Consider the following 16,750-nt stretch of genomic DNA (forward strand, 5'->3'; position numbering starts at 1 on the left):
GTGTTATATAATAATAAAATTAAATTCGAGATATATGGCTTCTGATAACATTATATTCTAAACATCTAAAGAAAATAATTAAAGCTGTGTGGTATTAAAGAATCAAAACAACTATTTTTCTTTGCACAATATGTCACGAGACGTGTAACATGCAATACGTGCTTTAATCACATGGGCAATATCGAAGAAGAAATGTTTCTTAGAATTTATTCTTTAATTTGATCTTGCTCAATTTCATTGAGCAAGATCAAATTAAAGAATAAATTCTAAGAAACATTTTTTTCATTATAATTGATTTTCTTCTCAAAGATACTAGACTGCATATAAATATTTAATATATTCCTATATTAATAAATTTTTATTTAGAGGAGTCATATTTTCATTTGTGTAATATAAAAGAAACAAGAACACTTTAAAAAGCTGTAATTTATGTGGAATTAAAAAATCAAACTTGACACTTAACAAGTGAGTATTATATGACACAATCATCACTTTAAAAATATGATTTTATTATACATTCAAATAACTAACAATAAAAAATACACACATATATATACCTAATAAGTTTGATTCCTTAATTCATAGAATATACACTCTTATTACATAACAATCAGAGGGATTTCAAGTTATTCGTCAGTCTGGCTATCCATTTCTGAAATAACTCCTGTTTCAAGAGAAAAATCATAATCGTAATTTTGATTTTCTAATCTTTCAACAAAAGATGATATTTCGCTAATCCGTAGGCCATCTATCTCCAAATCATTATTCATATTACTTTCCAAGTGTTTGCATAACTTAAATGGTACACCGCTTAGATAATGCGGAGCGTCCGCTTGTTGAGTTAAATTTGGTAAATTACCAGCCGACATTGTAGGATTCATTGGTGTTCCACCGATAAATGGATATAACCCACTGGGATAAGATCTGCTTGGGCCATCAACGTTAGGCGGCAATGATGTTCTTCTTCTTTCGATTACTACAAATTCGTCTCCTGAATCTGCAGAGGTCTGTTGCTCTTGTTCATCCCTAGATTCGGGAGATGAATCCTTGTGCTTCTTTTTGCCAAAGAGCCAAGACATCTTCTGCAAGATATTTTGTTCTAAAATTCTGTCAGAACTACACAATACTATACAAATAGTCAATTTTAGAGAGACATGCTCGAAATTTAAAATCTTTAAATAAAATAAGAAGTTAAGAGAGTAAAAAAGGAATAACACACTTTAAAAGGTTAGTGTCGTTTTTATCTATACAAGATATTTGTTTATTAGTTGGGAATTAAAAACTAATTTTACAATGATTAAATAGAAAAGTATTTATATATATATTAACATAAGAAAACATTGCATATGTAATAATGTTATCTATAACCTAAGAAAGTGTTACAGACGATGCACTCTTGTAAAATACGAAAATTTATTTTTAAGATAGAATGTACTTTTAAACATTTAAAGAGCTTTTCCTTTGAATAAATGTTTTCTAATTTAATATTGCAAAGAAAGATATTGCTTTATAAGATTTTTTAGTCTTATAGAGATGAAATGAGCTGTTAACATTATCATACACGACAGAAATATTATAAGCCGTATAAGATAACGAAAAAAAAAAAAAAAAACCACAAAACTTACTCACATGCAGGCAGTTAAAAAAATTTAAAAAAGGGTTAAAAGACTCAATCAACAGCCCACATTAAAGACTGACCATACTGCTATCGCTTTTGTTAATAGTTTCTTCGAGACAAATAAATGCGCGTTTAAACACGCAAAACTGTTAGACTTTAGTCGGAAACACGCAAAACATGGAGTCGGTTAATCAAAATAAAACAATCTTCCTTGCACTTTGCTAGATGTCAAATGAGTCAGTTCGTTTTAACTGCTGTTTCTGCACTTTAAATAAAACATAAGAAACAAAATGTTGAAAGTGTAAAGTAAAATCAACAACGATACATGTGATGTCATTTTAAAACAAGAGATCGAATCGATAGATTACACTCGTAACATTTTTTTTTTTTATCTTACAATTACTCAAGAGTTGTGTCATCATTATTTTATCTTATTATTTATCTCCCTCAGCATAGTTTTAATTACAATCGTTATATATACGTATATTTTACAATTAAACATTTATTTAGCCATATAAAAATCTCTTTATTTTTACCAGTTGATTCTGTCGATCAAATGCTTTGAAGCATATGTAGCATCAAGTCGACCGTATTCTATTCGCGTAGCATGTACACTTGACATTACGAATGTTTCGAATCGTCTGATTGGTCAGTCAGGACAAAAAAGACAAAAGTCTTGTTTCGATTGGTCAATCAACTAGTTTGTAGCATTCGCTAGGGCCTAGTCGATCTAGAGCAATCTAGAAATTTCACTAGTTCATGGATGTCATATTAATTTCACGAGCGGCCGTTATTTATATCGACCATCGCCAGATATCAGCACCATTTCGAATCGCCTGTATCGCTGAGGAATCAATCAAGGAATTTTTTGATAATTATTAATCGGATTAGGTGGAAAGGTAATAAAAAGACGCTAATGTTTTATCTTTAATCATCCGATCTATGTATAATTATTCTAAATATATATATATATATTTTTTTATTAACTGCGATTACTCAGCTCATATAACTTTTGCTATTAATTTTACAATTTGCAACTCCGTGAAGTTGCAGTTGCATGCGTGCGCTCTTATAGTACGCATTTAATATTATTATATATACATTTGAATATATATATATATATATTTCTAAATAAAGTATTTTACAGTCACGTGAAACTTTTATCACTCGTACTCACCATATTTCGGTCGTGATATTCCCCGATAAGGGCATAAAAATGAATTTTCCCAAACAACGCAATACACGGCTAAATTCTGCGCTATCTAAACTTAAACGATAGCATCTCGTATGGCGGTCGACGACGAGCGTTGACGAGCGTCGGCGGAAAAAGCCGAAGGGCCACGCGACCTTTGTAGGTCGCGGGACCGTTGGCGGATTCGCCGCGCGTTCTTTCCTCTCGCGAAAGACGCGCTTTCGACGCGTCTCCGATTATTTATTTTCGCGCGAATCTCGTGAAAAGGGACGCCGGCCGCAGCCACCACCGTTCATTTCCGGGACGTTCTTGCTACGGGCGCATGCGCGCCGCCAACGCGCGTATATATATATATATATATATATATATATGCGCGCGTGGATATTAGTTGCGTCACGTAGCTCTTTCGGGGGGGTCGCGCGCGGCCGGTCTTATCGTAGTTCGACGAAGCTCGTCGAGGTAGCGGCGCAATCGCATTGTTTTCGTGTCGCACGCACGCACGCACGCATGCACTGTACGCACGTATCGTAATCCGAGACGCACCGCGCGAGTGAATCGCGTATCCGGCGAGTGAGTCGCGTACCTCTTTTGCATCTCTCGTTTTTTTTTGTTTTTTTTTCGCGCTTCTCGATCATACGACGAACGTCTCTCGCCTGAGTTAGAAGGAGCATCATTTCCGCGAAGGACGACAGCACCGGGGTATAGGTGTGGCGAGTAAGTACGATCCGTCTTGTGTATGTATGTGATATACAATACATACATATATATATATATATATATATATATATATATATCGTGTAACATATATACTATCGCGCGATAGTGTCAACGGATACCGATCGGCGAATTTTCTCGAGCGATTATCGCGCGATATCGTTGAAATTCGTACAAATACGTACGGTATCAGTAGTAGAGAAACTATGCCACACAACACAACACACACACACACACCATCCGCGATGGCGTGTCATTATCAAGTCTCGTATCGAAGAGCGTAATTTTTTACGCGTTATAATATATGCATTCGCGATACGGCTACGAAGACAGATCGCAGGCTTCAAGATGAGGAAAAATTATATTTTCGAATGTGATACTACGTACGTTAAATCGATAGAATATACAAAATTTAGATCATTTATTATTTTTACGAAAATATGCAGGATTCGCTCTCTTCTTCATCGTATTTTGACAAGAGTCGATGGAACGATCGCATGAAATTGCGTTGTTCGTAATGAGATTTTTAATCTATCGATATGCATTCTGTAACATTATTACACCACGCTCGCTTCTCGAGATAATCGCACGAAGATCTGAAGCAACTGACCTTTAACGAGTGATGTATATAAATGTAAACAAAAGCTTTGCGCGCTTGATCAATATAATTATAATTTTGAAATATTCAGATTTATATAAGAGACGAAAATGGCATATTTATTATTACGAAATTCGAATGATATTTATGTTTAGTAATAATTTTGTAAATCATATATGTATATTTTTGTCGTCTCTCTCTCTCTCTCCCTCTCCCTCTCTTTCTCTTTCTTCTCCTCTTTCTTCTTCCCTCCCTCTATTTTGCTACAAACAGATTCTCATCTTAGATTTGCGTAGGCTTAATTAAGCATATGCAAAATCGAGAAAAAAATGTTGATTTTGAAAAAAATATTGTCATGTTACGCTCCAGCATATGTATAGTTATATAAATGTGATGTAAAATGTAAAGTTTTATATATACGTATATTATAATATTTTTGTTTGTATATATGTATGTGTTTAGATTGTATTTTGCAAAGTCAAATGATACAGATATAATTGATAATATCTGTGAATTTTTTATCAATCCGTGAGATATATTATCTTGCGGAAATCAAAATAAACGTAATATACAAAATCACGATTGTACGGTAATAAAAATAAGTGAATAATTACAAGTATATAAAGCACATAACTAAACTAAATACATGTATAACGTGAATATATCAGCGCGCATACATATCTTTCGAATGAGAAAAAAGAAAGTGTTCAGAATAATATAAACTGATGTATAAAATACGTAAGAGATCTAAAGTGGATTGAAAAATTTTTCTTCATCTAGACTCCAGGCAAAACACTGAAATAATTCTGAAAATATTTTAAAAGCATTTAAATGTAAATGTACATCCAATTAAAGAGAGAGAGAGAGAGAGAGAGAAAATAAATGGAAAAACCACAAAAATTCGACAGGCAAGATTACACGATACGACATTCGCGATTGGATCTCCGTTTAGAATCGCAACGATTCTTCTTGCGTTTCGCATCATCGTCCGTTATCTCTCGGAGCGCGAGATAATTAATCCTCGATTCAATCGTCTCTCTTAATCCGCGTCGCGACTCACCTCGTGCGCATCCCGTGGCGCGCGATTTTTAGAAGCGCGCGCTGCGTCGCATCGCGTTACGTCGCGATAAAAAGCGAGCTGCATTTTTTTGCGCACGTTATCACCGTGTAGATTCCGAGCATTATTTAATGCCGGCGGCAGTCCGGCAATAACGTGTGTTGCACTATGAACGGAACGAGCGAGCGAGCTAGTGCCGCGCGCCTGGACTTAACCTTTACATCTTTTTTTATTCGCGTGTGTCGCGGCCGTTATATTTTTAATATCCTTATAGGTCAGAATTTATAGGGAAGCCGGAGTTATAAATATACATATATATATATATATATATATATATATATATATATATCCCGCTTTTATTAAGCAATGAGTGTTGCGTCCAATTAACTCCGTATGGAAGATCGATAAAGCGCTTTACAGCGTGTTTTTATTTCCCTTCTCTCTCTTGAGCCTCTTTCGAAAATGTTTAATTGTGCGTCACGATATATTATTTGATTATTTTACACGTAAAGAAATTAAGAGCACGTGCGCAAAAAATACATATATTGTTGATGGATAATAATCTCTCTTACGAATATAGATATAATTAAATCGATCGATATTTTATATTTATCCTTGTTGAATTATGTATAAGATTTTGTTTAGAAATTGAATCCATCGTTTTACGTTTTCAAGCATGACGCTTCGTCGTTTACATCCGCTTGTGTTTTGTGTCGTAAGAGCGATTATCGCGCAAACGATCGCCTGTAGAACTGAGATCCGTGCTGTTTTATCAGCTGTTATTACGTAAATGACGCCAATGATATAAAATCGTGTAAATATTCATTGAAACCAATATAATTTCGATGCGTTCAAGCAAATTATCTTCATATTTATTCGTGATACGCGATAATTAGCTTAGGATACATTTCGTTGCATTTACATGGAAAATTTTATTTATCAAAATTATTTCATAATATTTAGAGAGAGTGCTTTGCGCGATGACGCAAATTTATATAACGTAACGTGAAATTTTTTTTTTTCACTGATTTCTTTTTTTTCCCCGTTCTATGTATGTCATTTCTATTGTATTGTCGTATAATCAATTTTAATCAACAACCGGTATACCATCATCAGCTGATGAATGCAATTATTTCAATAAATCAATTGTGTGCCATCGCATACAATTTGGAGATGCATCAACGATACATATCCAACTGTCAAGAGCGCGAATAAACCCAAAACAAAATCGACAATCACAAATAATTGTAATAATTAAATTCAAGCGTCTGTAAGCAGGCAATTACATTATGTGAGGAGCTTTTAGGAGCATCGCAATAATTGTATAATGCCATATATAATTATGTAACGCCACACTTGACACTGAATAATTCTTGTTGTATTTCTTCTGTGTCCTTTCTGTCCTCGTTCTTCGTCCTTCTCTCTCTCACTTTCTCTTTAATTTTGTCGGATTTATTTTTATCACGATTACGACGACATATGCCGAACTGTACAACGAATAAAACATGCGCGCGCCAACAAAGATAAAATATTTATTTTGCAAGTATTATTAGTTTTATCAGAGCATCGATACAATTTGTTTTATTTAAAAAAAAAGAAAAAAGAAAAAAAAATGGATTGCACGTTGTGATAAAATATTATTTCGCTTTTTGTTCATAAAATTCCATCCGTTGGTTCCCCCGTTTTGCGAACAACTATCTATTTCGATCGTCAGGATGGGAGTATGATTTTTTATGACTTTAACGATTACTCGAAGTATTACGTTCCATTTATAAATCATCATCGAATGACGAATGTGGTATACAATATAATGTCAAATTACTCTTTTTATCAATATCGAGAAGACACAAGTAAAATATTGCGGCGAGCGGCACTGGAGGTTTTTGTATTAAATAGAGATTTTAGTAGAAAGTGACGCGTATTGTTTGAATGGGATATTACTTAAAAGTTAAATGTTAAAAAATTATTATATGCTGTTTGTTGTATACTGCTTTGTTTATCTTAGATTTTTCATTGTTTGTCTCTTTAATTGTCATTTTAATCGCATATGCGTGCAAAAATTTATATGAAATAGCTTAAAAAAATATATATGTATATATTATATATATTTTTACTACGAGAAATGTTGCTAGTTATTTAGCAATATATTCTTATGTATTGTTAGTATAAGAATTACTATATTTTTGATAGAAGGCTTATTTTTGTGTGACATAATTTTTTTTTTTTTTTTCAATTAATTGTATTTTAATTAATAAAGCAAGATTTATATTGACAATTAAAGTAAAATCAAATGGAGCTATAATGAAATTTCGATTTATACATATGATACATTAAAGAAACATTTCTCGTGTTTGTATACGTTCATATATTGTGATCGATCAAATAGTTTATTTTTATATCACGCACGGAAGCGAAATACTTCAATTTATCACGAAACAATGGTCAATATCGCGAGATTTCTTTTTTATCGTATTATGGAGATGGTATCGTCGATGAACGTCATACACAATCTGTCCAATCTAGAATAGACAGCTTTCGATGAGGGCAACCATCAAATTATTACGGACAGACCGTTATTAGCTGCGTGACCGCTGATAATTCGAGTTCACCTCGCGAACTCGAATCCTAATTAAATCGATTTATCGTGGGATATTTTTATACGACTGCCGCAAACGTGCTTTTATTCGAAGGCAATATATATGGTTCTCTCGTACAAATTATTTGTAATAGATTTTAATTTTACTAACGTGATTTGCGAAAGGAAACTTGTCGACTGGATAAAACTGAACACACGTGTTTTATATTGACGACAGAATCCTTGAACGGAAGAGATTTATAATCGCTGATTTTTTAAATATTGAATTTCGTGATATTTAAAAATTAAGTTTATCTTTCAAATCATGAAGATCGCGATCAATCTTATTGATTTCTCTGTGGCTTACTTCTGTATAAGATTGAAGAATTAAAAGGATTATGCATCGTTGATGTCTTTACGAGTATCGTCGAATTAAAATTAAATGGATATTTGTGATCAATGGTTTATTGTTAGTCAAACCGCTAGTTTCTAAAATTGTCGAGCGGTTACTCGTCGAATTTAACTGTATCGTCTTTGGTCGTGCTCGATTTGTCTCGGCGTAAATAAGTCAGGAAAGTCCCGACGATCATCGAGAAATCCGACGACAGATTCCTCGTCGCACTATCCCGATCTGTGTTCCGCTTCGTTCTATTTTAGGACATTATACTTGACGACAACTGGGTCAGCTGATTGAGGTAGTGTCCGTTTGATATTGCAGTTTGCGAAGAAAGGAAAGAATAGATTTTAGAGTACTCTTTGCCCGTTATCTTGTATTATTTGAATATATCATACAGCTATCCTTTTTTAACGTTTTATTTAATATTATATTTTTTATTAATCATATTTTTAATCATTAATTTATTCAATTTTTATTTATTTCTCACATGTAATCGTTATTCGCATTTGAAACAATTCTCTCGTTGCGATTTTGCTATAAGTATCCTTGTTAAAAAGCGATTTCATTCTTTTATCACAGCCTGTCCTCAGGGACTATATGCCTTTGGTTAAAATCTTGTCAAATCGAAATAATTTCCATGTGTGTCATTTAAAAATTTCACAGAGCAAGCAAAGCGAGATTTTAAAAAATATTCGTGAAAATACTGTGGAAAAACATAAATTCGCCACGAGGCAGTGTTTTTCTGACAATTCTGTTAGCCATATTTTCAAAATGTTCACACGCGTTACACTCAATCAATAAAATCGAGAGAGCGCGTGCAATGAAAAATGATTATTCAATGTAGTAATGTCGAAAATGCAAAAATTGCAACCGATTTATGCAGATTTCAAGCGAGAGCAACAACAATATATTTTTATATATGATTTTTTTACATACACTTTGCATTTTATTTTGCCTGGATGCCGCACAATCAGCGCATGCAAATTATTCACGATTTGTAGAAATAAAAAATGATACGATTTTAACAAGCTCGATTCTCGATGCTTTTTGATACTTCGATCTGAGTACCTACACGCGGCACTGAAAAATAATTTGATTTCTAAAATTTGATATGCAATAAATAAATATTGAGAAAGACGTATTCTCTCTCCCTCTCTCTCTCTCTCTCTCTCTCTTAAAGGTAGATTATGTCCTCGAGAAACTTATGTGTTTATTTACAAAAGCCAATGAAGAAGTGTTAATTATTACAATATTTAAGTATTTTTTTCATGTTTTTACTTGTAAATAGACAAGTATATGTATCTAGGAAGTAGCTTTCTCTGAAATATGTGTTTTGGTTCTTATAGTCTTTTTTTATGCCAAATTTTCGAATATAAATACGTCAAAGCAAATCTCGTGCCATTGACATAATAAATAGTGTATAAGAAAATGGATAAATAAGATAATTATATAATTATAACTTAAGATAATTATATAATTATAACTTAAGATAATTATATAAACAAGCAAGTATTGGAATTATTAATATAGCAGGTTTGCTCATTGTAAAAACTGTTCATCGACGAAATTAAATATACGGAAGTATATCGTGTTTTACTCAGATTTTCGTAATTCATGCCAAATAGAAATTCCGGTATGTCATGAGGAAGATCCAATACGTGTCTCGCGGTTCTCTAATTGAATCGATATTAAAATGTAATAAGTCTATCGCGCGGATAAATCATTCCATCTTTTACGAAAATATAGCTACCGGACTCAGCTATCGTTATGATCTAATATAAATTTCCAACTGTTATGTTTCGGTTGAATGTAAATATAAATACGATTATAATATTTTATAAATAATCATAAAATTCTTTATATATTGTCGCATTAAACTCTGATATATCGACTATACCAATCTCTATCTTTGCTTTGTTTCTATTTTTCACTTTGCATATTAATATCAGCTGTTTTTAATAATATTGTTTGAAGTTCTGAATTATTTATATCTATTGACATGACAGATTTGTTTATCCTTTTCAGAAAACCGATGCGATATCGAAGTAAACAACGATTGGACGTCCCGAGAGAGTAAATGTGCCACGCGGTGGATATTCAAACTCCAGGATGACCAGCGAGCATCCGCCAACAAATACGGCAAAAGGTAAGTACAAATGTATTTACATACAGGACAGAAAAAGTTTTAACTACTTGCGGTATAACGTTTAATTAATTAACGGAATAAAATTTAATGAATCAAGAGCGATGAAACAATGCAAATGAGGATTATGGCTTTTTCTTTCTCTCTCTCTCTCTCACTCTCTCTCTCTCACTTTCTTTGTTAATTTATTATTTTTTGGATAATTATATGATTGAATTAAAAAGATGTTTTATTTATTAGGAAATTTGATGGTTTTCACGATCATCAAGCTCAATATTAAATGACATATTGCAATCACGAGTCGTGTTATCATAAAGTATAATCGCGATTTTGTATCAAATTCGCATTTTTTTAATTTGAGATTAATTACAGTTTTAACTCGTGAAAAAAATAATTTCGTAAAAGTTAATCACGAAAATTAGGATTTTAATTGAAAAAATATATATAATATATTTCCGATGAATTCTCAATTCACGATACTATAATATAAAGAGTTGTAGGAGTCGTTACATCTGTGTGTTAAAACATTAGCATAACGTGTACTTTTTTGCATTTAAAACATCGAGAATTGAGCTCATTAAAATTATATCGGTTTTCATTTCTAGGAAACGTGAGTAATTTTCATGATTACACGGCACTCAGGCGAAATAAAATGCAAAATGTATGTAAACAAGATTACATAAAATATGTATTATTGTCATTATATTTACAAAGCACCCTCGAGATTCGCATAATCGGTCACAATTTTCGCATTTATCATCTGCACGTTGAATAATCATTTTTTCATTGCACGGGCTCTCGATTAAAAGAAAAGCGTAACACGCGCGGAAACATTTTGGAAATATGGCTGACAGAAAATGCCTCGTAGCGAATTGATGTGTGCATGATATTTTCACGAATATTTTTCAAAGCCTGGTTCCATCTCGTCTGTGAAATTTTTGAGTGACGCGCATTGGAAACTATTTCAATTTAAAAAGATTGTAATCGATGCATCATGTAGACCGAGAGGACATGTGTCGTAAAAGTAGAATTCTTTTTTAATAACCGCATCCAGCATACTACAAGCGAATGAAGTGCAAACACGAATAGCAAACCAAATTTAGACGAATTAAATATAATTAATTAGATATTAAATAGAACGTTGAAAATTATAGCTATATAGTACGAAAGGAAGCTAAAATCACAACTTTTATTTTTATTATGTAGATTTTTTGAGATAAATTTGCTTTTATCTTATATCTTAAATTAAACGTTATAATAGATTTTTTTATGTTGTATGTTATGTAATGATAAATGTCATTTATTATGTGTGTTTGATTATTAATTTTACTAGTTCGTGTTCTTAGAGGGAGATTCTCTCTTTTTACAAAATAAGCAATTCTTTTCTTTTCTATTCGTATCATATACGATTGGCAAAGAATCAAGATCTATGGATAAAGGAATAAAATATTACGCGAATCGCGGAAACATGTATCTGCCGTTGTGCCAGGAATTCCGGAATGCATAGCGCGAATTCCTGATAGTCGCTTCGAGATTCGATCACTACAGTATCGACGACGACCATGATGATACGTTTCATATACTGAAATATTGTACAATGCGACGCAATGTAATACATAATGCATTTATTAACATTCGAATAACATATCTTTAGTGTCAAATTAACTCAAAAATGCGCAAGATAATTATTTGCAATTTTTAAGCTTCAAAAAAAAAGTAGATATATTATTTTTTTTTAATTATTATCCAAAACATACATAATCATTACGCGATAATATAATATCGCGGTTATTTAAAAATTATATATATATATATATATATATATATATACTATAATTTAATAATATCTATAAATCAATATTAATAAATATATTGTATTTATTAATATGTATCAATTTATTACATCAATTTAACGGTAATGCCTACAGTGACTTTCGAATTTTCTAATTTGAAATTTTTATTGACATTTTTTATAATATAAAAAAATTGCACAAAAAGCATTTGCGTCAAGAGTCTCTGAATATCGTAGTCAGACTGTACACTGGAGAATATTATTATCCGGTATTGTGCGATCCGATATTGTACGGTCCAGTGTATTCATGTGAGAATAGCGCGTTTGTTGCTGAATTTTGCGTGCACGCGCTACTATGTCGTAGCGTGCTGTGCACTGCATGTATGTACACGGTCGGCATTATATTATTAATAGAGCATGTACTTTCGTCGCGCCACGATGACCCGTGTGCGACGTGATGGGACGCAGCGACATATACGACGTTATCGCGGCCTGAGAGATGCATGTGTAGACAAATTATAGACAATCTTAGTTATCCGGAAGGTATTAAGAGACACACGGTTCGAATAGCGTCAAATTTTTTGGAAATTATTTTATTTGACTTTTATAATCGACATTATTTTTATTACATATATAGTCTTATAAGCGCTTTTAAATTCATCGATCAAAAATATATCTCTATAAGAGAATTAAATTTACGGTTTTTTTATATTTTATGATAGAGCAACGCTTTTTGTAGATTTGTCTTTACACACTTTTTCACATTTATAAACTCCATCAATTATAACGATTTTTCACGATAGTACTTATTTCGTGATATGAATCGTCTTAATCGAATTCTTTTATACAACCACACACACATTAAAAAAAAAAAAAAAATCCCCCAGGATATCGTAAAATTTGAGGATATCTTGCGGTATCTTGTGATTACGAAGAAATTCTCTATAGTTCTCACACTTGCAAATTTTTTTTAACGAAAATTGTTAAGGCGTAAAAAATTTTCAATTATAAACGAACGAAAATCGCGAATTATGTTACGTAAGTCACAAAAGATATAACTCTCGATTTTCTCTAAATTAAATTACAAAAGATGAACAATTTACAAGTTAAATAAAAAATGGATATGTATTAGATAGAATTAGAAACTTCCCCACAGAAGCTTTATTAATTACACATTTATTGCTGCTACTAAACGAAAATTATTCAAAAAAGGTAAATAGAATATATCGCGAACGATTTACTCAACATTTTTCCTACAGAAAAGTTAATGTCAAATCTGTTACGAAATCCGTATTGGAATATCATTCAATGGTTTCAATTTTTCGTGTACATTTAACGAGAGAGGAGCACGAAACATCATCATTCCGCGCCTCAAATGATACGAGCGTGACGTAGTATCATTTGCGGCGATCGGCAACGTCGACGCTCATTCGTAATGCACACGGATGCATTAAATAACGCAGCCGATCAAGCTAATGAAGCGCATAGTGGAGACGAGGTGAGTTTGCACATATCGGGTGCGCTACTATTTTTAGCCAACGTCATATTGCGTTATACGTTTCGTAACCACTGCCGATACTGGGTACTCGATGGCATCAACTGGATCGTTGATGTGTGATGTATTCTGTTTACTATGCATATTTTTTGCCGGAAAACTTTTATTCGCGTCGTAATAGCAGGCAAACGTATAAGTGATAAGTAAAGCTGCAAGAGCAATGCAAATGCAATGTAAGTTTTGGAATATTAATAAATTTTATATCTGAAATGAAGCTTTTCTCGCGTTTAAGAAGACGCGTTTTATAAAAATTTGAAAGCTAATTATGTAATTAGATAATATTTATTGTTGATTGCAATGCTTACAGAACTCATTATAAATTTATACGTAACTTTTATAATATATGTATATTTAAAAATTGTTCCAAGCAAATTTTTTTTTTTTTTTTTCGTAAAATTAAGATTTTTATTTTTATCGAGAGTTTAACAGATATCACTTAAATATCGAGCACACTAATAATACTTATTTATTTATATTAATATCTCCATCTTATACTCTTCCCCCTCTTTCTCTCCCAGTAACATTTCAATTTTTAATCATCCAATTAACAAACAACATAAAATATCGTCTGGCATAATTGTTCTCAACGATTACTCGAACGCCTAAATTTCGTTATTTTTTCTAATCGCTCTATTTTCCCACCACGCATAAGCACGAAATAAAGGATCTATGTATAAAACCGGGAAAAAGAGGATCGCGTTCAACTTTAGCCGCATCTCCGTTTCGACGATCTAAAGAAAGCACGCGTGGCAACCTGCTCTTTCGATTAATCGCCGACATCAATGAACACCGAATCACGGCTCTTCTCCGCGACCTTCGACACCCGCACTCGCGTAGGACGGTCGAACTTGACTTTGGTGGAGCCCCGCGTCCCGTTGATTTTGGCAGACACGCGTGTTACCCCCCGCCCCCTCCCCCTTCCTCGTCTCCCCGTCAATTCCATGATGATTTCCCCAATGCGTCTCTCTCTCTCTCTCTAAATCATTTCGATCGATCGTGTGAATAATATACGTCATCGTACGTTTTCAGTTTACAAAACCTCGCGATGAGTGTCCGAGATTTGACGAAACCACTCGCGCTCGACAAATTTTCATATAACGCACGATTGTCGAAACGAATAATAATTGTGGAGGATGAATCATGAAGCTTGATAACCTTGATGATTTCTCTTGTTAGTGTATCTCTTTATTAATCTTTTTCTTCAAAATATATTCAATATTATCTTCGAGATTTTTTTAAATGGATGTAATTGAGATAATCAAGTTATACGCGACTTACACTCTGTATATTTGACGAATCAATTGTTCGTTGATAGCGCTATCGACGAGATGCGTCTTGGAAAAATTCGACGGCGGAAAAACAGAAATAACTCGAAGCAGATGACCACCGGGCCAGGATAATAATATGAATGAAATACTGGCGGGGGCCGGTTGGTTAAGTAAGAAGCTGATGATGTTTCTCGAAGCCAGCTCGCGCGTTTCCTTCCTCGTTCCCTGTTCTTCTGCTTCTCGGGAGGTACGGGTGCGATCGTACATCTCTTTCCTCGAAATTCGAGGACGCTGCCTGAACTCTTCTGGCTTATCTCCACATGAATGAAGAGAGAACATCCTGGCACTTGGATCCGTGGACCGGTTAAGGTAGCGCGGATATTTAATCCGTGAATGATCGCGACGAGAAAGACTTTGCTTTAAATTAAAATATCGATATCTCTACACGCGAAGTATTTAAATACATTAACTTTTTTCCACATAAATATAACACGAGAGAAGACTATAATTTGTTTTTAAATGTATTTATATTTCTACATACTTTTGTATAAATTTTTATTGCGCGTACTTTGATGCCTGATGGGACGTGTTGTTGCTGGGCCAAATATACAGTAATTCCATTCTATTCTTTTCTCCGGAATGAGAAGGGCTAGAAGTTTATCTCGTGACGATAACAATTATTACGACACGCCGGCAAGATCTCCCACAGATCGAGCTGCCGCTGACAGAAATATATTGTTTGTCCGACCGCGAGATATGCGGGAGACGTTTACGACTATTATTAATTGGAAGTGTTGTGCCAAGTTGCCGAAATAAACATTGCTCGCGGCTATCTCTCTCTCGTTCCGCTTTTGTACACACGGCTTTAAACACAGCGATAACGATTTTATTACGCAAAATCGTGCGGCCCAACGGCGGATTTTCGTTCTGGAGATGAACGACGGCATTACTTGCAAAAATACTATTCTAATTGGTATACGAGTTTATTTCTTTTTCTTTTTTTATCTAATTGTTGATGTAAATCCGGTTTAGAAAATCTAAAATTAATGCGGTAATTTATATTCACGTTTCTTTGAGATTCATAACATTTGCAAATTAAGATTGCTTATCTTTTCTAGTATAAACAGATCACATGTATAATGTTTCTATTCGTAAAGTGTTGGAAACACAAATAGCTGATATTTCAAGTATAAACGTAAGCGCGAATATAAAATGTCAGCATCTATTCGATTATAAGATTTTAAAAAGAGCTTAATTAACAAGAAACGAATTAATTAATATATTATATAGTGATAGTGCATTCAATAAATTATTAAAAAAAAAAAAATATTTTAATAAAATAAAATTATTGAATACGTGGGGCATTTTTTTGCGGAAGATGTAAGATAAAAATTTAGTTCTTCTGTAAAAATTCTGTAAACATTTTTAAGCTGCACAAAAATGTAGAAAATACAGGTTGTGCTCTTTACTTGACATGGATTATTTGATATGATAGATCATGCAATAGTCTAATCTTTTTACCAAAAAGTTGTCCAAGACGAAGAAGTTTCTCATGCTCTTTCTCCATGCGTGGATGAAAGAACTACGCGAGTTATCCTTTTACTTCGTTTGATGTACATATCCGAGAAAGTGAGTTCGATCCGAGTAAACGGCTGGAAACGAGATTTTAATAGTTTCCACTCTGTTCTGACCGCGACTCATTCTCCTAGCCTATTAAATTAACTATGTAGACTGACACGCATCGACCGTAAAATACCGGCTCGCTGATACATACAAAGGTAAACGTGGCAGCAGGTAAAAAAAAAAAAAAATATGAGTGAAAAATGTAGAAGAGAGAGAAA

At 33.2% G+C, this 16,750-nt stretch overlaps 2 protein-coding genes across 14 annotated transcripts in view; one reads left to right on the forward strand and one right to left on the reverse strand.

The window, feature by feature from the left end:
* Nucleotides 1-9: 9 nt before the first annotated feature.
* Nucleotides 10-1,941, reverse strand: LOC138934837 (uncharacterized). 7 transcript variants are annotated; one of them, XM_070298952.1, is made up of 2 exons: nucleotides 1,699-1,941; nucleotides 10-1,079 (listed from the first exon to the last, which is right to left on the reverse strand). In XM_070298952.1, exons 1-2 carry the CDS (start codon nucleotides 1,699-1,701, stop codon nucleotides 627-629), a joined length of 456 nt encoding a protein of 151 aa, XP_070155053.1. In that variant the 5' UTR covers nucleotides 1,702-1,941; the 3' UTR covers nucleotides 10-626. The 7 variants fall into 7 exon arrangements, with proteins under 7 accessions (XP_070155053.1, XP_070155043.1, XP_070155080.1 ...); XM_070298942.1 differs by having other exon boundaries at nucleotides 10-1,082; XM_070298979.1 differs by having other exon boundaries at nucleotides 1,630-1,940.
* A 1,297-nt stretch (nucleotides 1,942-3,238) lies between these two features.
* Hdac4 (histone deacetylase 4) overlaps nucleotides 3,239-16,750 on the forward strand; it is a 96,271-nt gene continuing 82,759 nt past the window's right edge. For 5 of the 7 annotated variants that reach the window (XM_070299026.1, XM_070299066.1, XM_070299058.1 and 2 more), the window contains exons 1-2: nucleotides 3,240-3,524; nucleotides 10,177-10,297. Coding sequence is in view for 1 of the 7 variants with exons in the window: in XM_070299071.1 (XP_070155172.1) it covers nucleotides 10,261-10,297 (37 nt within the window). In the remaining 6 variants the exon portion in view is untranslated. Of the gene's footprint in view, nucleotides 3,525-10,176; nucleotides 10,298-16,750 lie in introns of all 7 variants that reach the window. The other 2 variants (XM_070299088.1, XM_070299091.1) reach the window with 1 other exon arrangement.

The sequence above is a fragment of the Polyergus mexicanus genome, unplaced genomic scaffold (assembly GCF_030449975.1).
Source record: "Polyergus mexicanus isolate NDT 795.1 unplaced genomic scaffold, iyPolMexi1.0 SCAF_1, whole genome shotgun sequence".
NCBI lineage: Eukaryota > Metazoa > Arthropoda > Insecta > Hymenoptera > Formicidae > Polyergus > Polyergus mexicanus.